This window comes from Mobula hypostoma, chromosome 17 (genome assembly GCF_963921235.1).
Source record: "Mobula hypostoma chromosome 17, sMobHyp1.1, whole genome shotgun sequence".
In the NCBI taxonomy this organism is placed as follows: domain Eukaryota; kingdom Metazoa; phylum Chordata; class Chondrichthyes; order Myliobatiformes; family Myliobatidae; genus Mobula; species Mobula hypostoma.
The window spans coordinates 64,800,787-64,828,245 of record NC_086113.1 but is presented as its reverse complement, the minus strand read 5'-3'; the positions used below and the strand labels follow the sequence as shown (position 1 = coordinate 64,828,245).

Here is a 27,459-nt window from a genome sequence, read left to right as displayed (position 1 = left end):
CATTTGCTCTTGATCTTTTCAATGATTTCAGATGCCCTGGCCCCGATCTTCTTACTTTCACTATGGCTGTCCGGTCCCCATACACCTCAACTGGGCGGAGTGGTACAGGAAGGGTTGATTCTTTGTTGCTGCTTGTGCGCGGGAGGGGGTGGGAGCTTTGGGGTTCGAATGTTTTCTGTCATTCATTCTTTTTTTTTTCTCTCCATTTCATGGATATCTGTGAAGAGTAAGAATTTCAGGTTGTATACTGTATACGTTCTCTGATGTTAAATTGACCATTGAAGTTGATTTATTTAAGTTTCCCTTTAAGATTGTGTAATAAAAACCAGATGTATTGCAAACGCTCAGCAGATCAGGCAGCAGCTGTAAATGAAGAAACAGTTAATGTTTCAAGTCTATGACTCCACTCCGGTTTCAGATTTCTGTCATCTGCAGCTTTAAATACCCAATTTTTTTGATTAAATATATAGATCACATTCATTATCAGAAAGCAAGCTAGTGAAGTGAAACAAAAGGAGCACAAAAGATGCTGAAATCTGGAGCAACACGCAGGATACTGGACATTTGACATTTTGGATCAAGACCCTTCATTTGGATTCTTTATTTAGATTTCAAGTTCAAGTTTATTGTCATTAAGTCATAAACATGTATACAACTAAATGAAGCATCACCCATCTGGGGTGAAGGTGCAGAGCGTAGAAGTATATAAAGTTACAAGAGGCATAGTTGGAGTAGCCAGCAAGTATCTTTATCCAAGGGTGAAATATCTAATACTTTAGGATGAGCAGAAGAAAGTTTAAAGGAAATCACAGAGCAAGTTTTTTCACGCAGAAAGTTGTGGGTGGCTGGAATATGCTGCCAGGGGCAGTGGCAGAAGCTGATGCAATAAGGATTGAAGGAAAGGTGAATAACAGTGCTGAAGGTGAAGTAGCTGGTTTACAAACAGAGGCAATGTGTAGTGAGGAGTGGCTGTTGATGGGGCAAAATTACAATCAACTGGATGAGTTGCAATGTAACAGGCAGACAAAATGGAAAAGAGTAAATACGGGACTGAAGGTGTTATACTTGAATGCACAAAGTATACAGAATAAGGTTGGCAGGTATGATGTTGTAGCCATCACTGAATCATGGTGAAAGAAGATTATAGCTGGGAGCTTAATGTTTAAGGATACACGTTGTATTTAAAAGACAGGCAGGAAGGCAGAGGGGGCGGCATTGCTCTGTTGGTAAAAAATGAAATCAAATCACTTGAAAGAGGTGACATAGGCTCAGAGGGTGTTGAGTCATTGTGGATAGAGCTAAGGAACTGTAAGGGTAAAAAGACCTTGAGAGGAGTTGTATACAGACCCCTCCTGAACAGTAGTAAAGACGTGGTCTACAAATCACAGTGGGAGATAGAAAATGCACGCCAAAAGAATATTGTTACAATAGACATGGAAGATTTAAATATGCAAGTAGATTGCGAAAATCAGGTTGGTGCTGGATTCCAGGAGGGAGAATTTCTAGAGTGCCTACGAGATGGCTTTTTTGAGCAGCTCATGCTTGAGCCCATAGGGGATCGGTTATTCTGGATTGGGTGTGTTGAAATGAACCGGAATTGATTAGGGAGCTTAAGGTAAAAGAACCCTAGGGGAAAGTGATCTTAATTGATTGAATTCACTCTGAAATGTGAGAAGGAGAAGCTAAAGTCAGGTGTATCAGTATTACAGTGGAGTAAAGGGAATTACACAGCCATGAGAGAGAAGTTGGCTAGAATTGATTGGAAAAGAACTCTTGCAGGTATGACAGCAGAGCAACAGTGTATATAATTTCTGGAAGCAATTTGGAAGGCACAGAATATATACATTCGAAAGAGAAAGAAGTGTTCTAAAGGAAAGATGACACAACTAAAGCTAAGAAGAGAAGTCAAAGCCAAAGAGAGGGCATATAATAGAGCAAAATTGATGGGAAGTTAAAGGGTTGGGAAGATTTTTAAATAAAACATAAGTCAACTAAAAAAGTGATTAAGAAGGTAAAGATGGAATAGGACAGTAAGCTAGCCAGTAATACTAAAGAGGATACCAAACGTTTCTTCAGATTAATAGAGGTGAGAGTGAATATCAGAGTGCAGGAAAACGATGCTGGAGAGGTAGTAATAGAGGACAAGGAAATGGCAGAAGAACTGAATAAGTGTTTTGCTTTAGTTTTCACTGTGGAAAACACTAGCATTATGGTGGAAGGTGTCAAAGGTCGTGAAGTGTGTGAAGTTACCATTACTAGGGAGAAGGATCTTGGGAAACTGAAAGGTCCGAAGGTAGATAAGCCAACTGGACCAGATGGTGTGCACCCTAGCGTTCTGAAAAAGGTGGCTGAAGAGATTGTAGATGTATTAGTAACGATCTTTCAAGAATCACTAGATTCTGGAATGTTTCTGGAAGATGGAAAATTGGAAATATCACTCCATTCTTCAAGGAGGAAGAGAGGCAGAAGAAAGGAAACTATAGGTCAGCTGGTCTGACCTCAGTGGTTGGGTAGATGTTGGAGTTGATTATTAAGGATGAGGTCTCAGGGTACTTGGAGGCACAGGATAACATAGGCTGATGTCAAGGAAAAATCCTGCCTGAGAAATCTGTTGGAATTCCACAGACAGGGGTCTGCGTTGGGACAGATTCTTTTTACGTTATATGTCAATGATTCAGAAGATAGAATTGATGGAATTTTTGCAAGTTTTGCAGATGATCTGAAGATAGGCCGAGGGGCAGGTAGTTTTCAGGAAGTAGAGAGGCTACAGAAGGACTTAGATTAGGAAAATGAGCAAATAAATGACAGATGGAATGTAGTGTTGGGAAGTGTATGGTCATGCACTTTGGTGGAAGAAATCAAAGGGTTGACTATTTTCTAAATGGAGAGAAAAGACAAAAAACTGGGATGCAAAGGGTCTTCGGAGTCCTTGTTCAGGATTCCCTAAAGGTTAATTTGCAGGTTGAGTCTGTGGCGAGGAAGGTAAATGTGATGTTAGTATTCATTTCAAGAAGACTAGAATATTAAAGCAAGGATGTAATTGTTGAGACTTTATAAAACACCGATAATGCCTCATTTGGAGAATTGTTATGATGAAATGACGGAGCAGACTCGATGGGCCAAATGTCTTAATTCTGCTCTATGTCTTATGGTCTTATGGTCTTAAGAAACCCTTGGAGACATGAATAGGCAGAGAATGAAGGGATGTAGATTATGTGGAGACAGAAGGGATTAGGTGTCAATAGTTTAATTGGTTCAGCACAACATTGGGCTGAAGGGCCTGTTCCTGTGTTATATTTTGTAACCGAAACTGTCATCTGTCGATTTCCCCCCATAAATACATAGAGTAGCTATCTGCATGTTGCTAAAGAAAGAGAAACTTGTATTTCTAGAGAACATTACAATAACATCCCTTATAGTGGACCCTTACCACAATATAGGTCATTTTTCAGCTCTTTTACGTAAACTAATTTTGATTTTCTTCTTTAAGGTAAACAGTGATGTTATATATTGGACCCAACAACAGGACGGTTCCCTGATTAAAGGAAACGTGAAGACTGATGAAGTTGGCAAGTTGATTCTGACCAAGGAAGTTGGGTCTGATATGAGGAAGAATATCACAGATCAGTATAAATATCCAGAAGGTAAGATAGGCCCAGCCTTGGAGGGAATTTGAAGTTAATAAATTACTTAAGTATACTTACCTACTGCCTGTTACACCAGTGATGTTTAGTGCATCAATGAAGGTGCTTCCTTCATCATGTCAGTAGTTTCCTCTCGGTTACCCTACTGTCAGTCATGCAAGTACTGTGTGGAGACTCAGGAATACTGTCACGCTCAGATGTAGAGGGGTTTTACATTGCTGTTTCCGTAACAATTTTGTTTTACCAGTTAGAGTCTTTAGCCCTGAGATGAATCCCAGAACCTGGAGGACCGGTGGACCACTCTTAGTCTGTCTTCTACCCTTTGACCTGTTTGACATGGGTGACTCTACCAAGAGCCAAATCATAAAGCCCTGACTCCAGCCAACATAGCCCTTTAAATTATTGAGGCATGCAAGCCTCCAAACCATGGCAAGGTTGTGGTCCTCTTGGAGGACTTTAAATGTAGAGTAATGTAATATATTTGACTACAAGCAGACAAGGAGTTAACAAGGTGCAGGGGTGGAGAGGGGCAGAGTGTCATCCTACACACTCTACACAGGGTTTCAATCCAGCCCTCATTAGTCACTCCTTCCTCTTCACCAAATGCAGCAAATGTTTTATATCAGTTCAGTGCTGTCCAAAACAAGGTTTTAATTAGTTTCTGCTGCATTTTATTTACCACTACTGATTTTCTGGTGAAAATAATAGACTTGTAGGAAAGATAAACTGCATAAACATTGGAAAATCTAATGCTTGTCCATTCCAGTATCAGTGAATTTTTAACAGCTTGGTAATTAATGCCAGCAACCTCTCCAGCCCAGAAAATTAAATTTCACAAGTACGGAATTGTGTTCCTGCATATCTTAGTGACTTAAAAAAATTGTTCTCCATTATCCCTTAATCTTAAACCCATCCTTCTTTCACTTGCTCTTTTGTTAAGTGAGCACTCTTATATTACACTCATTACTGGATGTGGATTCCCCAGCACTCAGGTGAATGGAGTCGAGATTCTGGTCTAGTCTTGGGACATGCAAGAGTTTTGTCTTCCCAAATGCATGATTGACAGGGTATCTCTGCAGGATGATGATGGTGGTAAGATTGTACCTTGGGCAGATGGTTCAGTGAACTGGCAGAAACATTATGTGATGAAGAAGTGAATGTTGGACAAGTGGAGGGGGCTTAGGTTCAGAAACAGAATGTAGGAAGGAAGGTAGATCTACTTGGGGAACCAGGTGGAGAAACACCCTAATCCCTACCCACATCTAAAAAACTATATCTTCTGGACCTAAAATTCTTTCGCTACCTTCAGCTGCCTGGTTTCTTGAAGCCAGCCTTTCATCTTCAGTGCAGAAGGTGAAATCCCTTCCTTATTAAGACTGCGCTGTCTACTCAAGTGGGTAAGTTTCCCCATCCATCGGCCATTCAACTCAAAACTGCTTTGGTTGTTTCTTGGTGGGATTGGATTTGAGATTGTAAGGATTATCATCTCTCTTTCCCACACCCACTCAACTGTTTTTTGTGTGTAGGTATCCATTAGGGTACTTCAATCCAATTAGTCAAAGATATACACCATGGTCCCAAAACCATTATAGGGGGATAGTGCACAACTTCTTGAGAATGTTTTGAAGCAGAAATCCAATCAGAAGACATTTTGATCACATTGAGAAGACAAGTTCATGTGATGAGTTTTCCAAAGATATTGAAGTTTTTAAGTAGACTTCTTCACAACTTCAGGTTAAATTTAAATGTGCATTATTTTTTATTCCATGCAACATTAATGCCACTTTGAAATTTCTAGTCCGTGAATATTTCATTTCTAAAATGTAACTTTGAGTGACTGTATGGCAGGACATTCCACACATCCACTTTTGCATTCAATAAATAGCAGTCTGCTATCCTTGAGAGCCCCAGTAAAGAGACAGTGTGAAGATATTGTAGTTATGTAATGTCATAGACTGAGGCCCAAAGTGCTCTTCAGTTGGGACTGGGATTAACAAAACATTGCCCTAAAAGTGAGTTCTGAGAACTGAAAAGATACATTGCCATAAAAAGTGTACTCGCTGCTTTATACCACAGAGAGATCTATAGAATTATACAGCATATAGAATTCTATAGAATTATACAGGCCCTTCAGGTCAAATCATCAATGCCGACCAAGATACCTGTCTAAGCTAGTCCCTTTTGCCTGTGTTTAGCTTAGATCCTCTAAACTCCTCTTATTAATGAACTTGCCTAATGTCTTTTAAATATTGCAACTTCACCACCTCTACACTTCATCAACACTTCTATGTGAAAAAATTGACCCTCAGATCCCCTTCATACATCCCCCATCCTACCTTAGATATGTGAATTCTAGCATGGGAAAATGACTGTGAATAATTTCACTATCTATGGCCCCCTAATTTTATGAACTTCTAGAAGTTCAACCTCAGCTACCTTCACTCCAGAGTTCTCTCCACAAAGCCATCAACTTTTGCCAGAGTAAGCCATTTCTTGTTGAAGTCCTCTACTGACGAACCAACCTGCAGATTAGAACTGTGATCAAATTTGTCATCTCAATGGTACTTTCATCTGATTTTTTACATATACCTGCAATACACTAGCATCATTAAATTTGAATCCATTTTGATTCACTTTATCGGTACCTTTGTCACCATTGGATTCCAACGTACTCTGGAATGATCTCCAACACTGCCCTCTCCGTAAATTTGACTGTCATCTAAGCTCTTGTCTTTGTATGGTCCAACTTGTACTGAGTCTTGTGCATTTCTCTGCCTTAGGTTTGACCTATGCAACCTCTAATTTTAAAATTTTCATCGTTATTTTCTGATCCTGGCATACACTCACCCTTCCCTATCTGTCTATGGACCTAACAACCCTGCAATCCTGCAGCTTTCCAGTTCTGGCCTCCTGAGATACCTATAGTTAATTGTTCCATAAATGGTGGCTGTGTCTTTGAAGATCTAGTTCTTAGAGATGCTGTTGCATGGTGTACGCCAGATAAAAACTGACGTGCTTCATGCAGCCTCTCACACCTGCCAGATCAAAGCTGCTATATAAAATAAGTTGTTGTTTATGATAGAACAGGAATAGTCTAAGTATTGTAAGCACTTTGTTCCTTACAATGGCATGGAAACACTGCTGTCAGTTTAGGAAGGTTTAGCCAACACTTCTTCCTATTATAATTTCAGAAAAATAATTCAGTGATTTCTAACATTGCTATTCACTCTTTCACAACGCTTTCTTGCCTACATTCATATATCACCCTGATCTAATTGATAGTTCTCTTGCCCATGCTTCAGGAGGTCTTGCATTCAACCCTAGAGACTTGAGTTTTCCTAAAGCAAGGTCATGTCTGTGCACTTGAATGGCCAATGCTAGGAAGGCAATTCTCCCAAGGCTCTGTTAATAATCATACCTCAATCAAATCACAAACACAACTTTCTGATCATTATCACTTTACTGTTAGTGTGCAGTTAAGGATCCAATATTACAGCACATCAGAATTACTTATTTGGTAATAAGGTGCCCTAGGATGTGAGAGATGTCCGTAGAAATGCATGTCTTCCTTGTTTTAGAATTTCTTTTCTTCCTAGTGCTGATCTATCCCATTAAACATCTCAGCCCATATCTACACTGATAAATCTTCATCACATTTCTGATTGGAAAACCTTCCCAGCAAAGTTTTAAGGGAGGGTATCTGTTGCCCACCCATCGTTGGGCTTTGGTACTTGGGGAACTTTCTGGGCTTGAAATCTCTTGCTTTATAATTTTATTGATATAGCCGGAATGTGTCTCTGGAATAGAGGGGAAAAAGATTTACTCCCTTAACTCGTGGTTACGGTTCATATGGTTCAAATCTCTGAAGTAGCTTGGTAAACCACTCAGTTAAAGAGCAATGAGTTCTGAGCCTGCTGGTCCTACCCTCATCACTGCAGGAAGTGCCTTGAATCTGAACGTGTCTACTTATCTACACAGAGCAAGAAGGAAAGAAAAAATAATTATATGTTCCAGCTTGCCGTGTATTTGCATCACTTTAATCAGGCTGAGTCCCCTTCACATCTCTTTTCTGCCCTTAATGTTGCTTATTGACATGGATTGATATAGTTAAAATATTATTTTTCCCATTGTTGACGTTAATGATAGATTTTTAACCTTCAATTCAGAAATGTAAAATAGGTTCATCTGCACCAATCTGTCAGAGTACTACGAATTACAACACACTTGAGCCTTGACTACTTGTTATGTAAAGAGTGAACAACCAACAATTGTACAGAACCACAACAGCCTGCAGTCCAGTAAAGGAAGCAATTGGGAAACCAAATGTAATAGGATAAAATGGGAATTATTAGAATCCAATGATAATGCATCTGATTTGCCGGATTGTAAAAGATCCTGAAATGGATAATGATGATTGACAGCATTCATTCCCTTAGCAACACAAACAATGCTGGATGAGCTCAGTGGGTCATGTAGCATCTATGGAGGGAAATGGACAGTCAATATTTTGAGTCGAGACCCATCACCTCCAGCACCTTTCCCCAATAGTTCCTACTTCCAATCACTCCAGTCCTTCTTCCCATTCCCCCTACTGCTTTCTTTCTTTTCCCAAGATTCATGTGAGGTATCCTGATGTTTGGAAGGTCTTTGCCAGAAGGCTGGTGATTCATTCAGCAGTGTAGGTGGCTGATTGGTCGGATGAAAGTGAGATCAAGACCTCTGAATGGGTGCATGTACCCTTTGAGGTCCAGCACCTAAACATCTCACCTCAGTTTCTCAGCTACAACTCTGAAGACACAAACTTAAGTCCAGGGTACTAACGCCCAGTGACAGATGGGCAAGAGCGCAACTGGCAGGTGACCACTCGATGTTCCCTGGGAGTCTGCCAGACCGGTATAGAATAACTTTCAGGTCTAAGTACCTGTCTGTCTACTATCAACTGACTACATTTCTAAGTTATTAGTTCTGTGATCTGTGGCAGGGAGGCAAGGTCTGGAAATGCCAAATTAAGGATATGGCACTTAATGTGGGTGGCAAGTGAAGTGAATGTATTTTTATAGAAAGTGAAGACACAAGAAAAGACAAAAAAGAGTGAGAGATAGAGCTGATAAAAAAGAGAACATTGAAGTTATTTAGTTAAACGGTAAAGGATTTTAGAAAGCATAATTGAAGAAATGAAATGCAAAATTTGTTAAAAATGCCTTAATGCCAGAATTGAATACTGATCCCGATTTAGCTTTTCAATGCTCCAGGTTAATGCATTTTTAATTGCTCTGTGATAAATTTTTAATTTAAGTTGAATTTCGCTGTGGGGAGAAATATTTTATGTTGTGACTTCAGGGACAGGCTTGTTGCCTGATTAAATTCATGATGACAGATATCTCGAGCTCTGAAACTGGGATAACGCAGTCAGCCTCCTAACCTTTTGCTCATCTTGAGACACCTGGCCATTATGCCCATAGCTGTCCCGCCCAATTCAATAGGTGTACAACTCTCCCCAACTTTCCTCTTTTAAATTGCTCATTAAAAACTATCTCAATGTTCAAGGAGTCCCACTATCACCATGCAACCTTACCACGAGCTCAGTATAGCAACACTGTGATCACTTCGTATACAATGGACTTTGTTTCCTTTCATTCTAATAATGTTCATTCTTGTATAATTTTGTATATATTCTATTTATGTTTGTCTTGTGGATGTTGTCTCTCTAATGCTATGTGCCTGTGATGTTGCTGCAAGGAAGCCCTTCATTTTTCTTCCATGTACTGGTGCATTTGACAATAAATTCAACTCAGCTTTGCTCACATCAGGTTGCAAAATTTGTTTGATAATTCTCTTGCAAACCATTCTGCATTATTATGTCAGCTGTGCGATATGAATGCTAGTTGTTGTATCATTTTACTACGATCTTGAATTTGAGTGCAAACTTTTATTCTGGCGGGCAAGTTTCTCCCCAGTGCAAGACTGCTCGAAATGATCTGACTGAAGGCTGCACAACGTGACACAGTAGCACCATGGAACACCGTCCAAACCCAGGCACTCTAACATCATGGCAGCATGGAAGCAGGTCCTTCCTTCAGTCTAACTGCTCTATGCTGACTGTGATTCCCATCTCACCTAGTTTCATTTGATCCACATCCCTCTAAACCTTTCCTATTAAATGTGAAGTAGAGAAAGGTGAGGCGGAACGAGTGATAAGGAGGATACATGTGCAGAGGGATGGTCTGATGGAGCATGGAGTTAAATGTGCAGAAAGAGTAAGTAAATTTAAGAAGGACAACAAAATTCAAGGGGCGTATAGCCCGGTGAGAGTTCGGGGAGCTGGGTTATGCACAATAGGCAGCGATTTAAACACGGAGAGGAGAAATGGGTTAAAAATTCTATATCTGAATGCACGAAGTGTCAGAAATAAGGCGAATGAGCTTGAAGCTCAGGTGCGAATGGGTAACTATGATGTTGTTGGGATAACGGAGACATGGCTGCGGGGGGATCAGACCTGGGAATTGAATGTACAAGGGTATACGTGCTATCGAAGGGACAGAAAGGTGGGCAGAGGGGATGGGGTGGCCCTGTTGGTGAGGAATGAGATTCAGTCCCTTGCAAGGGGGGACATAGAATCAGGTGAAGTAGAGTCAGTGTGGATAGAACTGAGGAACAGTAAGGACAAAAAGACCCTAATAGGTGTTATCTACAGGCCCCCAAACAGTAGCATGGATACTGGGTGCAAGTTTAATAGGGAGTTAACAATGGCATATGGCAAAGGAAATGTCGCAGCAGTTATGGGGGATTTCAACATGCAGGTGAACTGGGAAAATCAGGTTGGTACTGGACCCCAGGATAGGGAGTTTGTAGAGTGCCTACAGTATGCATTTTTGGAGCAGCTTGTACGAGAGCCGACCAGGGATAAGGCTATTCTGGATTTAGTGTTGTGCAATGAACAGGATTTGATAAGTGATCTTGAAGTAAAGGAGCCATTAGGAGATATTGACCATAATATGATAAGTTTTTATCTGCAAGTTGAGAGGGATAAGGGCAGATCAGAACTGTCAGTATTGCAGTTGAACAAAGGAGACTATGGAGCCATGAGGGAGGAGCTGGCCAAAGTTGACTGTTCGGATATCCTAGCAGAAAAGACAGTGGAACAGCAATGGCAGGTATTCTTAGGAATAATGCACAAGGTGCAAAATCAGTTCATCCCCCGGAGAAGGAAGGATTCAAAGGGGGGAAAGTGGCCACAGTGGTTGACAAAGGAAGTCAGAGATAGCATAGCATTAAAAAAGTATAACAGAGCTAAGGTGAGTGGGAAGACGGATGATTGGGAAATTTTTAAGGAGCAACAGAACTTAACTAAAAAGGCAATACGGGGAGAAAAAATGAGGTATGAACGCAAGCTAGCTAGGAATATAAAGGAGGATAGCAAAAGTTTTTTTTACGTATATGAAGAGAAGGAAGATAGTTAAGAACAATGTTGGGCCCTTGAAGAATGAATTGGGAGAAATTGTTAAGGGAAACAGAGAAATGGCAGACGAATTTAATAACTACTTTGGATCTGTCTTCACTAGGGAAGACACAAGCAATCTCCCAGATGTATGGATGGGCCAAGGACATAGGGTAACAGAGGAACTGAAGCAGATTGACATTAGGAAGGAAACGGTGATGAGTGGACTGATGGGACTGAAGGCTAACAAATCCCCAGGTCCAGATGGTCTGCATCCTAGGGTACTAAAGGAGGTGGCTCTGGAAATTGCGGATGCATTGGTGATCATTTTCCAATGTTCCTTAGATTCAGGATTGGTTCCTGAGGATTGGCAAATGGCTAATATTATCCCACTTTTTAAGAAAGGAGGGAGGGAGAAAACAGAGAAACATAGAAACATAGAAAGCAGTGATAGGATTGGGCCGAGCCAGCATGGGTTTACCAAGGGCAAATCATGCTTGACTAATCTATTGGAGTTTTTCGAGGATGTAACCAGGAAGATAGATGCGGGAGATCCAGTGGATGAGGTGTACCTTGACTTTCAGAAGGCATTTGATAAGGTACTACATAGGAGATTGGTGGGTAAAATCAGAGCTCATGGCATTGGGGGGAGGATAGTGACATGGATAGAAAACTGGTTGGCAGATAGAAAGCAAATGGTAGCAGTGAATGGGTGTTTCTCAGAATGGCAGGTGGTGACTAGTGGGATGCCACAGGGCTCGGTATTGGGACCACAGCTGTTTATGATTTACGTCAATGATTTAGAGGAGGGCATTGTGAATAACATCAACAAGTTTGCTGATGATACTAAGCTGGGTGGCAATGTGACATGTGATGAGGATGTTAGGAGAATTCAAGGTGACTTGGATAGGCTGGGTGAGTGGGCAGAAACTTGGCAGATGGCGTTTAATGTGAATAAGTGTGAGGTTATTCACTTTGGGAGCAAGAACAGGAAGGCAGATTATTATCTGAACGGTGTGGAGTTAGTTAAGGGAGAAATACAAAGAGATCTAGGAGTACTTGTTCATCAGTCTCTGAAGGTGAATGAGCAAGTGCAGCAGGCAGTGAAGAAGGTTAATGGAATGTTGGCCTTTATTACAAAGGGAATTGAGTACAAGAGCACGGAAATCCTTTTGCATTTGTACAGGGCCCTGGTGAGACCATACCTGGAGTATTGTGTGCAGTTTTGGTCTCCAGGGTTAAGGAAGGACATCCTGGCTGTGGAGGAGGTGCAGCGTAGGTTCACTAGGTTAATTCCTGGGATGTCCGGACTGTCTTACGCAGAGAGGTTAGAGAGACTGGGCTTGTACACGCTGGAATTAAGGAGATTGAGGGGGGATCTGATTGAGACGTATAAGATTATTAAGGGATTGCACAAGATAGAGGCAGGAAATATGTTCCAGATGCTGGGAGAGTCCAGTACCAGAGGGCATGGTTTAAGAATAAGGGGTAGGTCATTTAGGACAGAGTTGAGGAGTAACTTCTTCTCCCAGAGAGCTGTGGAGGTGTGGAACACGCTGCGTCAGAAGCAGCGGAGGCCAATTCTCTGGATGCTTTCAAGAAGGAGCTAGATAGTTATCATGGATAGGGGAATCAAGGGTTATGGGGACAAGGCAGGAACCGGGTATTGATAGTAGATGATCAGCCATGATCTCAGAATGGAGGTGCAGGCTCGAAGGGCCGAATGGTCTACTTCTGCACCTATTGTCTATTGTCTATTGTCTATTAATGTCCCTGTTCAAGTAGTTTTTAAATATTGTTAAAGTATTGTAGCTCCTTCACCACTTCCTCATGCAGCTTGCTCCATATACTTGATCACTCTCTAGGAGTAAAGTTTTCCCCATAAATTTCTAATTCATCTCTCTCCACTTACTTTAAACCTAGTTCTTGATTTCTCAGTCCTGAAACAAACTGTTCATATTGACTATATCTATGCCCCTCACAGTAAGATGATTTTATACATCTCAATAAGATTCATTCTGCTACTCTCCTCTTTTTTCTGTGCTCCAGTGAAAAAGGTTCTGAGTTGCTCAAACTTTCTCCATAACTTGGTTCTTCAAGTCGAGACAACATCCTTGAAAATCTCCTCTGCACTATTTCCAGCATAATGCCATCATTCCTTTCGCAAAGGAAGCAAAGCTGAATGCAATATACCAGTGTTTTGTACAACTGGATGGTTCCCTTCATGAGGCTTAGAGCTAACAAAAACATTGACCTAGGCATCTTCTAATTCCTTATGGAAAGAATTCACTTTATTCCATTCTTCCTCTCACCCCATCCTCCCTTCCCATCTCTAGGTAGCCAAGAGGAGAGATTGTCCCAGAACACAGCCATCCAGTTTGGAATTAAGAAAGAGCAAGTTGTAAGTGAACAGCCAACAGATATCTCGATGGATGTGCAAGTGGCTAAGAACATTGTAGTGGGCACCGACTTCGATATTGACCTGGAGTTCAGAAACAACAGCAACTCAGCACAAGACCTTATGATCCAACTCTCTGGCTACGTTGTGTTCTATACGGGAGTTCCAAAAGTCGAGATTACCGATGAGACAATTGAAGTGGAAGTGGAAGCTAATCAGGGTAAGACCACCAGCCCAGCCTCTTTCTACATCAGCTGGGCATCAGCCATGCTGGGAATCACAGGAAAGTATATATGACTTCAGTAGGGAGAATTGTGAGGTAGTAAACTTGAGCTGGGAATAGGAGAATGAACACACGGTAAATGTACAGGAACAGGAATGACTTGGAGTCCATGTCTGGATGTATAAGTTGGGTGGAAAAGTTTATGGAGTACTTGTTTCTGTTGATCAAGGCACAGAGTAAAGGAGTAGCAAGGGCATCCTGGAAATGAATAAAATGATGACACAGATACTGGAATCTAGAGCAACACAGAAAAAGCATCACTCTTAGGAGAAATTCATGAGAACTGGCCTCTGGGGAATAAAGACGATGCAGGCAAGGTTTCCATCAATAACTGTGGGAGGGAACACCATTGTCTGAAGGAGGATGACATCTCAGATATCCTGGAGACAGAAGAATTAAGAAAAAAGGAATGGTGTCCTTATAAATGACAGGACAGGAGGAAGTGTAGTTTAGGTAGCTGTGGTAGTCAGTGGGTTTGTATTAGATGTCAGTGGATAAATTTGTCTCCTGTGATGCTCTAGAGACTCAAGAAAGAAAAGAGAGGAGTCAAAGATGGACAAAGTGAATTTGAGGGCGAGGTGGAAGTTGGTAGCAGTTGATTACTTCTTGTATGCTGGAACTGAATAAAGCCCTGGTGAGGACAAAGCTGGAGCACTAAGTCACACTAACAGAGGGGTAGTATGATAGCCACAGGAGGGGACAGGGGGATAGATGAGGACTTTACAAGGTCTGGAGGGTAAGGGTTATGAGCTGGATTATTCTTTTCAAAACAAAAGACACCGAGGGGAGGTTTAATGGAAGTATATAAAATAATGGGAGACCTAGACAGAGAGAACCTTGGTTTCCCTTGGTGGAGGGACAGATAGAGGCTGAAAATATTGTATAGGAGGCTTGGAAGGAAAACTAGACAACTGGAGACAGAACTAAACTCTACACCGATAGCAGAAGGTATGTGTGAGGGTTGGGCAGGGTTCTTTAATGCAATGAAACCTATGGAATTACAAAGGTTATGGAGCAGGCAATGGTATACTGAAATCTTCTTCTAAGTGCCTGCCCACATCCACAGAGGAGGAGACCCCAGGAATACTGAAGGTATTCTAGTTACCTCTGGTGCTCACAGGCATTGCTAGTGGCTAAGGTATAGAAATAGGCATAGTCCCATGACCCAACAAATGTGCTGCTGGAATGGGTGAGTTCATAGTAGGTAAGAAGATAATCAGTTAGGTTCTAAGATGGAGCTTCACACACAATGTTGGTGGAACTCAGAAAGTCAGACAGCACCTGTGGAGGGAAGTAGACAATCACCATTTCATACCAAGACCCTTCATCTAGAAAACTGAAAGATAGGGGGGCATAGCTGTGCTACACAGAAATGGAAGGAAGGTGTGGAGCAAGTGGTGCCAGTGAGGAGGGGTCATTGTCAGATGGAAGAGGGGGGAGTGGAAATAATGATAGAGGCTGGGAGGTGATGGATGGAGGTAGAGGTTGATAAGATGTTGGCAGTCTTTGTTCTCCACCACCCCAGACCTCTCCCTGCCCAAGCCAAATGGTTGCATGTGCCTGGGCGATCACTGGCCAAGCTGGTGTCACCGTTTGTCCACTTGCCCAGTTGTGATATGGAACAAAGAACGCAGAACACAGAAGAGCACAGCATAGGAACAGGTCCTTCAGCTACCACTAACCCAATTTCAGGCATCTACCAATCTCAGCTGTAAAGTCCTTGCCCCACATCTATCATCAGACTTTCCCCCTTCCACCTTAAATGTATGCTGTTTAGTATTTAACATTTCTACACTGAGAGAATGACCCTGACTGTCTACCGCATCCGCGTCTCTCATAATTTTATAAATTTCTATCAGGTCTCCCCTCAGCCCTGCAGTTAAACAGTTTTGTTTTTGTCTTCACCTCTAGCCCCCTCTCCCAGCTGGCTCCATCTGTCTACTAACCCTTCCTCACCTGGATCACTCCTCCCTCTCACCTCTACAGAACAAAGGGCAGCACAGAAGCAGGCCTTTCTGCTGAGCTAGCTCAGCTAATGCCAGCTTATTCCTTCTGCTATATACGGTACATATCACTCCATTCTCTGCATATTCATGTAGTTACCTAAGAGCTGCTTAAATAGTTCTATTGGATCTACCTCCACTGCCACGTTTGGCATTGTATTCGAGGTACCCATCACTCTGTGTCAAACACTTGCCCTACACCTTCTGCTTTGAACCTCTCCCCTCTCACCTTAAATGGATGCCCTCTTGAATTAGACATTTTGACCCTCGGAAAAAGATAAGGGGTGTCTATCTATACCTCTCATAATTTTATTAACTTCTGTCAGGTCCCAACTCAGCTTCCCAGTCGCTCCTTATAAGCACATGGATCCCCATCACAGACATCCAGGTGGAATAAGACCTATCAAACACTACCCTCTGTCTTCCATGGACAAACCATTTCCATAACATTCACATGGCCAAGTCACCACAGATTCCATGATATGAGAAAGTTCGCAGATGCTGGACATCCACAGCAACACACGCACAATGCTGGAGGAACTCGGCAGGTCAGGCAACATCTATGGACATGAATAAACAGTCAACGTTTTGGCCTGAGGCCCTTCAACAGGACTCATGAATTAAGAGGCGTGGATTCCATAAGACCATAAGACACAGGTGCAGAATTAGGCCATTTGGCTCTTCAAGTCTGCTCTGCCATTCAATCATGGCTGATTCTTTTTTCCTCTCCTCAGCTCTTCCGGTTACCTTGGATGCCATGTCCAATCAAAAACCTATCAAGCTCTGCCTTAAATACACCCAATGACCTGGCCTCCACAGCTGCCTGTGGTAATAAATTCCACAAATTCACTACCCTGTGGCTAAAGAAATTTCTCTGCATCTCTGTTTTAAATGGATGTCCCTCTATCCTGAGGCTGTGCCCTCTTGTCCTAGTCTCCCCCACATCCTTTCCTCATCTACTCTGTTTAGGCTTTTCAACATTTGAAAGGTTTCAGTGAGATCCCCCCTCATCCTTCTAAATCCCAGCGAGTACAGACCCAGAGCTATCAAATGTTCCTCGTATGATAACTATTATTCTCGGAATCATTCTTGTGAACCTCCTCTGGACCCTCTCCAATGCCAGCACATCTCTTCTAAGATGAGGGGCCTAAAACTGTTCACAATACTCAAGGTGAGATCTCACCAGTGCCTTATAAAGCCTCAGCATCACATCCCTCCTATTGTATTCTAGACCTCTTGAAATGAATGCTAACATGGCATTTGCCTTCCTTACCACCAACTCTACCTGCAAGTTAACCTTTAGGCTGTTCTGCACAAGCATGCCCAAGTCCCTTTGCATCTCAGATTTTAGAAAATCCATTTAGAAAATAGCCTGCACATTTATTTTTTTCTACCAAAGTTTTTCCAACATTGTATTTCATTTGCCATTCTCTTGCCCATTCTGCTAACCTGTCTAAATCCTTTAGCAGCCTACCTGTTTCCTCAACACTACCTGTGCCTCCACCAATCTTCTTGTCATCTACAAACTTGGCAAAAATGTCATCTATTCCATCATCTAAACCATTGATATACAGCATAAAAAGAAGCAGTCCCAAATAGGACGCCTGTGGAATACAAATAGTCACTGGCAGCCAACCGGAAAAGGATCTTTTTATTCCCACTCGCTGCCTCCTACCAATCAGCTAGCGTTTTAACCATGCTGATAACTATCCTGAAATACCATGGGCTCTTAACTTCATTAGCAGCCTCATGTGTGGCACCTTGTCAAAGGCCTTCTGAAAGTCCAAATATACAACACCTACTGCATCCCCTTTAACTATCCTTCTTGTAATCTCCTCAAGGAATTCCAATAGGTTCATCAGGCAAGATTTTCCTTTAAGAAAACCATGCTGACTTTGTACTATCTTGTCCTGTGTCACCAAGTACTCCATAACCTTTTTCTTAACAATTGATTCCAATATATTCCCAACCACTGAGGTCAGGCCAACTGGTCTATAATTTCCTTTCTGCTGCCTTCCTCCTTTCTTAAAGAGCGGAGTGACATTTGCAATTTTTCAGTCCTCAGGCACCATGTCAGAGTCCAATGATTTTTGAAAGATCATTACTAATGCCATCACAGTCTCTACTGCTACCTCTTTCAGAACCCCAGGGTGCAGTTCATCTGGTCTGGGTGACTTATGTACCTTTAGGTCTTTCAGCTTTCTGAGCACCTTTTCCCTTGTAATAGTAACTGCATTCACTTCTCTTCCCTCCCACACTTCAACGCCTGGCACTCTGCTACAGTGAAGACTGATGCAAAAAACTAATTTAGTTCATCTGACATCTCTTTGGCCCCTGTTATTATTTCTCCAGCCTCGTTTTCTAGAAGTCCTAAATCCACTCATTTCTCTTGTATTTTTTACACACCTGAAAAAGCTTTTACTATCAACTTTGATATTGTTTGCTAGCTTGCTTTCATATTTCATCTTTTCCCTCCTAATGATTCTTTTAGTTGCTTTCTGTAGGTTTTTAAAAGCTTCCCAATCCTCTGTCTTCCCACTAATTTTTGCATTGTTGTATGGCCTTTCATTTGCTTTTACATTAGCTTTGATTTCCCTTGTCAGCCATGGTTGTACTATTTTGCCATTTGAGTATTTCTTTGTTTTTGGAATACATCTATCCTGCACTATCCTCACTTTTCCCAGAAACTCATGTCATCCCTCCCAGCATCTCCTTCCAATTGATTTTGTCCAACTCCTCCCTCTTACCATTATAATCTCCTTTCTTCCACTGAAGTACTGCTGCACCAGACTTTACTTTCTCCCTACTCCATGCACCTTAATCTTCTGGATGATCTTGATGAACACTTTACTAAAGTCCATGTAGACAGCATCCACTGCTCTACTATCATTGATCTCTTTGGGCACCTCCTTGTAAAACTAATCAAATTGTCCTGCACAACAGTATGCTGATTGTCCCCAACTAGGCCATGGTTTTCCAAATGTACATACAGTAAATCCTATCGCTAAGATTCCTCTCAATTAGTTTCCCTGCTACTGACATGAGACTCACCAGCCTGAAAAGTACTGGATATACTGGCTATTTCCCCTATATACTCTCAGTCCTATTGCAGGATGTTGACACCAAAATAGCAAGTATCCCGTTTCCTCTAGAAATTTGCTTTCCACAATAATCATCTTAACCATTAAGATGTTTTTTTGAAAGCGGATAACAAATCTTCCACAGCATGTTTACTCATTGAGGTCTTCCCCGTTAATTAGTTATAATGGTCATTAAATTCAGTGCTATAGAATTGTGCGTTCAGAACCTTTATTATGAGCAGATATGTGGGGCATAGTATGTTTGCATGTAGTTCTTGTGGATTTATGTGTAATTTGTCCTGGGTTGCATTTTACAATTTACAGACTGAGCATAAGCTAAAAAAGGAAAGTCGTAAAAGAGTGGGTTTTGTGTAAAACCATCCAAAAGTCGTAAAGAGGAAGGTTCCAGACTTTTAAACATCAATGATCCTCTCCAAAACACCATTTCCCTCATGCTTTTTCTGTCTCACCTCTTTTAGTCCATCGGACAACAGTAAAAATCCATTCTCAGGACTATGAGGATAAACTGGTTGAACAGTCCTCTCTGCAGTTCCTTGTCACTGGACGTGTTGCTGAGACAGGGCAGAATTTGGTCACTGAGAAGACTGTTACCCTGCAGATTCCAAAGATAAATATAACGGTAAGTCACACCTGGAATATATTCTAACACTCCTGGTAGACTCAAGCAGAGAGGCCACTGTGTGAATGGCCCATTGTAAGAGTAGGAACTTGAGGTTTTGGTGAGCAGAGGTGGAGGCTGTGAGTAGAGATTAAGGTGAGATGTTGGGAAGTCAGGAGGTCCTCCATTGTTCCTGATGAGTACAGCTACAAGAAGTACATTGTGCTGCAGTTCTTTAAAGACCATTCTAGTCATTCAGGAGACTGTAGATTGATAGACAGGACTTACAAGGAGGACCTTGTGGGACGTTAGTACAGAAATGGGAAAATTGATAAAGATATTCAAAATGTCCTTAGCCACATGTGAGGTGCTAAGGATTGAAAGGTAGCTAATGTTGTTTCATTGTTTTAGGAAGGCTTTAAGAATAAGCCGGGGAATTATAGGCCAGATGTCAGTCATTGGTAAATTATTGGAAGGTGTTCAAAAGGATAGGCTATATAAGCACAGTGGATTCTAATTAATTGGTCCATTAGTTAATTGGGGACAACTTCTTATTTGGGAGAACTCTTACAGAACAAAAACTAATCAAGAAACTAACCAGGATTCCCTTTATTAATTTGGGACACTATGCTGCTTTAATGAAAGAGGTCTCCTTTTGCTTCATTCGTGTGAACTTGTGCGGCTGTTAGACACTGCACTGTGCTTAGAGTAAATTTAGAGTTGCATTGCTCACTGTGATTTCAAGCATTCAGGCTTGGAGATGTCAGAAATGGCAGGAGTGAAAATGAAATGATTTCACTACCTCATCAAGTTAGGAAATACAAAGAATTTTAAGGTATTGACAATCATCTTGAATGTTACAATGAAAATGAAGATTTGGAGGATGCGATCATCGAGAGCATGGTCCATTATCTGCACTGGGTGTCTGTGCTAATTTTGTTCATTTACAGTAAATCAAAAGAACACAGCAGTGTGTTGGTTGTCTATCATATCCAACGATGAAGTGAAACTTATGTGGGACAGTCTTTAAAGTGGAAAAGCCGTGGCACTGGAATAATTCCTCTCTCTCAAACTTGGAAGTCTGGATCCAGTGGTATGAGAAGTTTTCACAAACTGGGATCTTCCTTGGTTGCTTCTGTGTCTTATCATGCTCTCCACGATGCGTTGCAGAACTGCCTTCCTGGCTGTTGGACATTACTGCTGAGTTGACCTTATTCGCTCCTTCCACTGCAACTGACTTCTTATGCCAGGACAGACATATTTCACCTGAGTATGAGGCTCATCAGCTACCCTCACCAGGGTTAGCTCACCTGTCTAGGTGGTGTATAGTTGTGGCCTCTATCACATGCAAACAGCTACTTGGAGCCACAGGTGAGAAAGAAGTGTCCAGTGGGAAGCAAAAGTGAGTGAGGTACCCCAGATTGGATACCATCAGCCCCTTCACCAGAGGTATTACCCCTCCCCGGACACCCCAAACACAGCAGCCTACTCCTGAATTCCACTGTCAATAACTATTAGGAATTAATACATAGTTTTATAGTGCTGTAATAGCATTGACAGTGTTCTAATTTGTTCTTTATTTCATTTAAATACATAATTTATAACTCAGTTAAGTGGTTTGTCTTTTTATACATTTTTAAAATATTTCCATGAAACTTGGGCTAATTGCTTAATTGAGCCAGACTGTACTGGTCCTGACGTTCCCCAGTTTACTGGAATCCACTGTATTTGGATAGACAGGGCCTGATTAGGGATAATCAAGATGGTTTTCTGAATGGCAGGTCATGAAATTTGAGGAGGTTACAAAGAAGGTTGATGAAGGAAAAGTGGTGGACACTATCTACATGGACTTTAGCAGGCCAGTGACAAAGTCCCACATGGAAGGCTATTCCAGAAGGTGAGGTTGCTTGGCATTCCCGATGAAGTAGTTAATTGGATTTAACACTGGCTTAGCAAGAAAAACTAGACAGAGGTAGTAAATGGTTGCCTCTCTCTGACTGGAGTCTGTGACTAGAGGTGTACCACAGGGATCAGTGTTGTTCATCATCGATATTACTTATTTAGGCAACAATGTGGCAGACTGAATCAGCAAGTTTGCAGATGACACCAAGACTGGGGGCATAGTGGACAGTGAGGAAGGCTGTCAAAGCTTGCAAAGTGATTTTGACAAGCAAGGAAAATGGGCTGGGAAATGGCAGGTGTTTTTTTATACAGGCAAGTGCAAGCTGTTGGGTTTTGGGGAGGACACGCCAGAGTACAGCTTACATAGTGAATGGTAGGGAAGGTGTGCATTAGAACAAAGGGAATTGAGAATACAAATTCATAATTGCTGGAAAGTGCCATCATAGGTAGATGGGTTTGTAAAGTGACCTTTGACACATTCACCTTCATAAATCAGGCCTTTGAATACAGGAGTATCAATGTTTTACTGAAGTTGAAACACATATTGGTGAAGCCATATCTGGAGTATTGTGTGCAGTTCTAGTCACCGATCTACAGGAAAGGGTGCAGAGAAAATTTCCAAGGATATTGATGGGATTTGAGGATCCCAAGGATCTACAAGGACGTTGTAGATTTACAACATGTTACAACATGTTGTAGATTTACTAATTTCCAAGGGTGTTGGTGGGATTTGAGGGTCTGAGTTACAGGAAAGGTTGAATAGGTTTGGACTTCATTCCCTGGTGCATTAGAACATGAGGGGACAACCTAAGGAATGCCCATGTTTAAGAGAGGTATTGATACAGTGAAAGTTTGCAGGCTTTTTTCCCTCAGTTTGGGTGAGACTACAGCCAGAGTTCATACAGGTAGCTTTGGGTGAAAGGTGAAAAATTGAAGGGAAATCTAAGGGAGAACATCTCGACTCAGAGGGCAATGTGACTGTGAAATAAACTGCTAGTGGAAGTGGTAAAGTTGGGTTCAATTGTAACATTTAAAATAAGTTTAGATAGCTACATTGATGACAGGGATATGGAGAGCATTGGTCAGAATGCAGGTAGGTGGGACCAGGCAGAAGACCAGGCCAGCACAGAATACTTGAGCCTGCTTCTGTGCTGTAGTGCTCTATGACTTAATGACTCTATGAAAGAAAATCGCATTGATGAAGAAAGACATTTTTGCAATCCTGGAGTAAATTCAGTCCTTTGATGGAATTTGTTTCCATTTCAACCATCTGCTATTGGCATCTACTAATCACTGGTCGGAATTGATCACTGGGTGAAATCCATTTTAACCTGTGTTAGCCTCTGGGGACCCCACAGTAAATGAATCAATATTGGAACTCTCCAAGGTCATTCCATCAGCAAGATGAAATACTCGACTCATTAGTTTTGGACTAGAATTGCCCCAGGTCAGAATGACAGTATGAGTTTAGAAGGAAGGAGTGGGGTGAGATGTGTGCAGGCAGTAGTAAATTGGAAAAAAATACATTAATGACAGTAAACAAAGAATGACTATGATTTGATAGTACGTAGCTTAAGGGATAATAGCCTAATAGGAAAAGTGAGCCAGCTTAACTAACAATGGAAGTTAAAAGTAATATTATTTATTTATTTATTGAGCGATACAATGCAGAGTAGACCCTTATGGCCCTTCGAGCCACATGGCCCCAGCAACCTCTCAACCCTAACCTAATCAACAGGACAATTTACAAGACAATTTGTGTATTTAAGGCAGAGATTGATAGGTATCTGAGTAGCCAGGGCATCAAAGGTTATGGTGAGAAGGCGGGGGAGAGGGACTAAATGGGAGAATGGATCAGCTCATGATAAAATGGTGGAGCAGACTCGATGGGCCGAATGGCCAACTTCTGCTCCTTTGTCTTATGGACCAATGAACTCATCCAGCATGCCTTGGGACTGTGGGAGGACAGCAGAGGAGCCGGAGAAAAGCCATGCATTCCTTGAGGAGAACGTATAGAGACTCCTTACAGAATGACGGCGGAATTAAAGTCTGAGCTCTGGAATGCCCTGAGCTGTAATAGCATTGCACTAACTGCTGCGTTGCCATGGCGCCCAAATTATATCATAAGAATCTGATTGAGAAAAGATCTGGCTAGAAAGAGCATTAGGGCCAATTGGATTCAGGAAACAAGGGACAGGACATTTATAAGCAAAGCAAATTCAAGTAATCAATGTTCAAAGTAAATTCAGTATTAACGTATATATATGTCACCCTAGACTATCCTGACATTCATAGTCTTGCAGATATTCACAGTAGAAGAAAAAATACAATAGAATCAATGAAAAACTACACACAAAGACTGGCAAATAACCAATGTGCAAAATAAGACAAACCATGCAAATGCAAATAAATAACACTGAGAACATGAGTTGTAGGGTCCTTGAAAGTGGGTCCATGGGTTGTGAAATCAGCTCAGCGTTGAGGTGAGTGAAGTTATCCACGCTAATTCAGGAGCTGTTACTTGAAGGGTAGTAACTGTTCCTGACCCTGGTGGTGTGGGACCTAAATCTCCTGTACCTCCTTCCCAATGGCAGCAAGGAGAAGAGAGCATGGCCTGGATGGTGGGGCTGCTCAGTGATGGTTGCTTCTTTCCAGAGAAACTTCTATAAATGGATAAAAATAGAAAGAATAGAAAGAGCTGAAGAGAATCCCTAACAGACTAAGGCAAAGGAAACTAAAGTTCAGGAATAAGGAAACAGCAGAGAAACTAAGCAATTTTTTGTCCTTATCCACAGAAGGCACAGAATAGTGACGGGCAACAGAAACTCAAAGAAATTAGAGTATTAGAACAATTAATGGGATCTGATTATCCCTGGCTAACATTTAGTCAATTAATCCGATAATCACCTTTATCAATAACTAAATCAGAACAAGATGAGTTCCCATTTGTTTGGGACAGTTGCTGTCAGCTGTTGCCGGGAGCGTTGGTGTGGACCATTCATCAATAACAGTCTCTCCTTACAGGTCGAAGGAGAAGTAACCTTTGGGAGAGAAGTGACTTTAGTCATTCAGTTTACAAATCCTTTCCAAAAGCCCCTGGGACTTTTGGTTCTCCGCATTGATGGACTGGATTACGTCAAACCCAAGCTAAAGTTATTCAGGTAAGAAGGATCTCTGTGAGCTAGACTCCATGCCCACAGTCATTTCGAGCATATGGTTGATAAAGTTTCAGGTATTCCACCATACAGCCTCACTAACTGGTTCTTAATGCTTTCCCTTCCCATCTTCCTTGAGTTCTCCAAGACAAAGCCACCTTGTAGGCTTGCAGGCGAGTTCCTCTCCCTGTCAATTGTCTACAGCCCATCAGTGGCAGAGTCACACCTTCAGTAATATAATACCCAACATGATAACCAGCTGCTTTTGCTAGCACCAAAGCAAATATGACACAGCAAACATAAGAAACAGGAGCAGGAGCAGACCATTTAGCCCCTGCGTCTGTTCATCCATTCCATAAGTTCATGCCTGATCTTCTACCACCTTCCTGCACTGATCCCATATCTCCAGATTCCTTTAATATCTAAAAATCCATCAATCTCAATTTTGAATTTACTCAGTGACTGGGCCTCCACATGCCCTCATATGTGGAGGAATACAATGGTTTGACATCCTCTGTCTGTAGAAACTTTTTCTCATTTCTGTCCTGAAGAACTGACCCCTCATTCCAAATGGTTGTAATGATTCTGGGCATATCATCCATCCAGGGGAAACATCTTTTCTGCATCTACTCTGCACACATAACCATTTTGCATATTTTGCTGAGATCACCATACATTTTTCTAAACTCACATAAGTGAATGCCCATTCACTCTGACTTTAATGTCTCAGCAATAAGTCTGGTGAATGTTTTCTGCATTCCCTTCATTATAAGTATACCTTTCCTTATGTAGGGAGACCAGGTCTGTACAAAATTAGAGGCATTATCAGAATCAGAATCAGGTTTATTACCATTGACTCATTTGATGTGAAATTTGTTGTTTTGTGGCTTAGGTATTGTGCAAAGACATAAAAATTACTTAAATTACAAAATACATTTTATTGTATAATTTATCAATGTGCTATTCAAGCATAAATATATTATTATGTATAAATAATGTATAAAATACATTATATAAATGTAAGTTGTAATTGTATAATAAGATAATTTAATAAATGCTTTATCATCATGCATTCTAGTTTCAATGAGAAGGATATTTAAACTTAAAATAATATGGGTAAAATGCTGGGATATGTATAGCTCTAACTGGAGTATATTTATCAGATCTGAACTAGTTTGGAATGAGAACTATGCTTTCCATTTGCAGCACCCTAGCTGGAAATGATACCCTGGTAACGAAGGAGACAATTAAACTGGAGAAACGTGGTCAGTGGAAGGTGATAGCCAGTCTCGACTGCGCTGATCTCAGGCAGGTTGTCGGTGAGCTGCAGTTAAATGTCCATTAAACGAAGAAGCACGGAGTGGTTGACAATCAATTTCACCATGACACACGAGTATAGGGAATAGGAAAAAGGAGCAAATTTCGAATAGTGTGTAAAGGGGAATTTTCTGCTTTTTTATTAATACATACTGCCATGGCACAGTATATTTTTTCTATGGAATAGTATTCAGCACTGAAGAGTTTATCTTTGCTGGTTTTCACCTATGTGCCACTATATTTTCACCTCTTTGCAGTGGCTATTTTGTGATATACTAGGATGTATTTACAAACCAAAGTAAGGTTTATTTCAATACACTGCTGTTTCTTTCAGCTGGCTTTAAGTCACATTGCAACTGAAAAATATAATAGTAAACTTGGGTCAAATAAAATGCACGTTCATGGCCGTGACTATTACCTGGTTGTCTCCTTGCCCCTTGGGATTGCTACATGCCCTTGTCTCAGAATCAGCTGTGGCTCAGAGTGTAGGGTTGTCACAGAGTCAGAAGGTGTGGGGGCTAGGCGGAGTTGCGAGAGTAATACTGAGGGACGTGATCTGGGTGAGACATTAAACCAAGCCCCATCTGCTCCTTGAGCGATGTAAAACACCTTATTCAGGTAATAGCAGAGTTGAAGACCTCTGGTTGGGCTATTATCTGAAATGCTAGTTCTGGTTCTTTCTCCTGCCAGGCCTGCTGACCATTTATAGCCTTTCCTGTTCATTTCAGACTTCAAGCTTCCATGTTATTTTGCTTTAGTTATAAAGGTTTTATCCAAATGAACACAAACGTATTCACAGCAAGCAGCCTTATCTGATGGGAGTCCATGTTAAGATATAAAGGACTGGCAGAAGTTGCAGACTGGTGGGGTTTCATGCCAAAAGAATGCTTTTCATAAATATCTCATTAATAAATATCATAACCACAGTACATATTAACGCTGAAGTTTTATGGAAAATTCTACTTCTTAATGTAGTACGTTTATTCTTTCAATGTACACAATTGTTATTCTGAGCTAGCTGCTAATAAAACTAACTTTGACATAAACTAGCCTTAAAGTCTCCTTTGTGTAACTTAATGAAGTTGTGTAGATTTTGCTTGTGCTAACTGCAGGAAGTTAAAAGTTTTTGCAGAATGCCAATAGGACACTGCCTCAACCTCTTGCCAGTGAGCTAATGTGGTAGGTGCCAATGCATTGGGTCCTCCAACCTCAAAGGGAACAGATGCTGAGTTGTCTGTGGATCAGTCTTGTGCACATGGTATTGCTTCATTGTGAGATCTGGAACAACTTCATCAAACTGTGTCATTGCATGATCTGAGAACAAGAAATAAAGAGTAAGATAGAAAGATAAAATACTTTTTAATAGAATCATAAGGTTGTGTCCTAAAAGCCAGCATTATACCTTCCAGTTAGATTCCATGCGTTACACAGCGTGAACGCAGACCCAACTTACCCGTGCCACCAAGGTGAACTAATCTCCTGGTTACAAGAGGCATACCAGTTTACAAGCTTACACCTGCATACAAATCTAAATAGAAAGGCTTCACCTATATACAAGGGCCACGCCTGGCTGCAAGGACACACGTGGTTACAAAGGCCACATCTGACTGAGACTAGGGA

The 27,459-nt window shown here is 41.4% G+C and overlaps 1 protein-coding gene across 2 annotated transcripts in view; it reads left to right on the top strand.

The window, feature by feature from the left end:
* Positions 1–26,889, top strand: part of LOC134358091 (coagulation factor XIII A chain-like) — a 228,584-nt gene extending 201,695 nt beyond the window's left edge. For both annotated transcript variants that reach the window (XM_063070040.1, XM_063070041.1), the window contains exons 11-15: positions 3,491–3,644; positions 13,419–13,700; positions 19,326–19,486; positions 24,392–24,528; positions 25,729–26,889. In XM_063070040.1, the coding sequence (XP_062926110.1) occupies positions 3,491–3,644; positions 13,419–13,700; positions 19,326–19,486; positions 24,392–24,528; positions 25,729–25,867 (873 nt within the window). In that variant the 3' untranslated portion in view covers positions 25,868–26,889. The remainder of the gene's footprint in view (positions 1–3,490; positions 3,645–13,418; positions 13,701–19,325; positions 19,487–24,391; positions 24,529–25,728) is intronic.
* Positions 26,890–27,459: the final 570 nt, after the last annotated feature.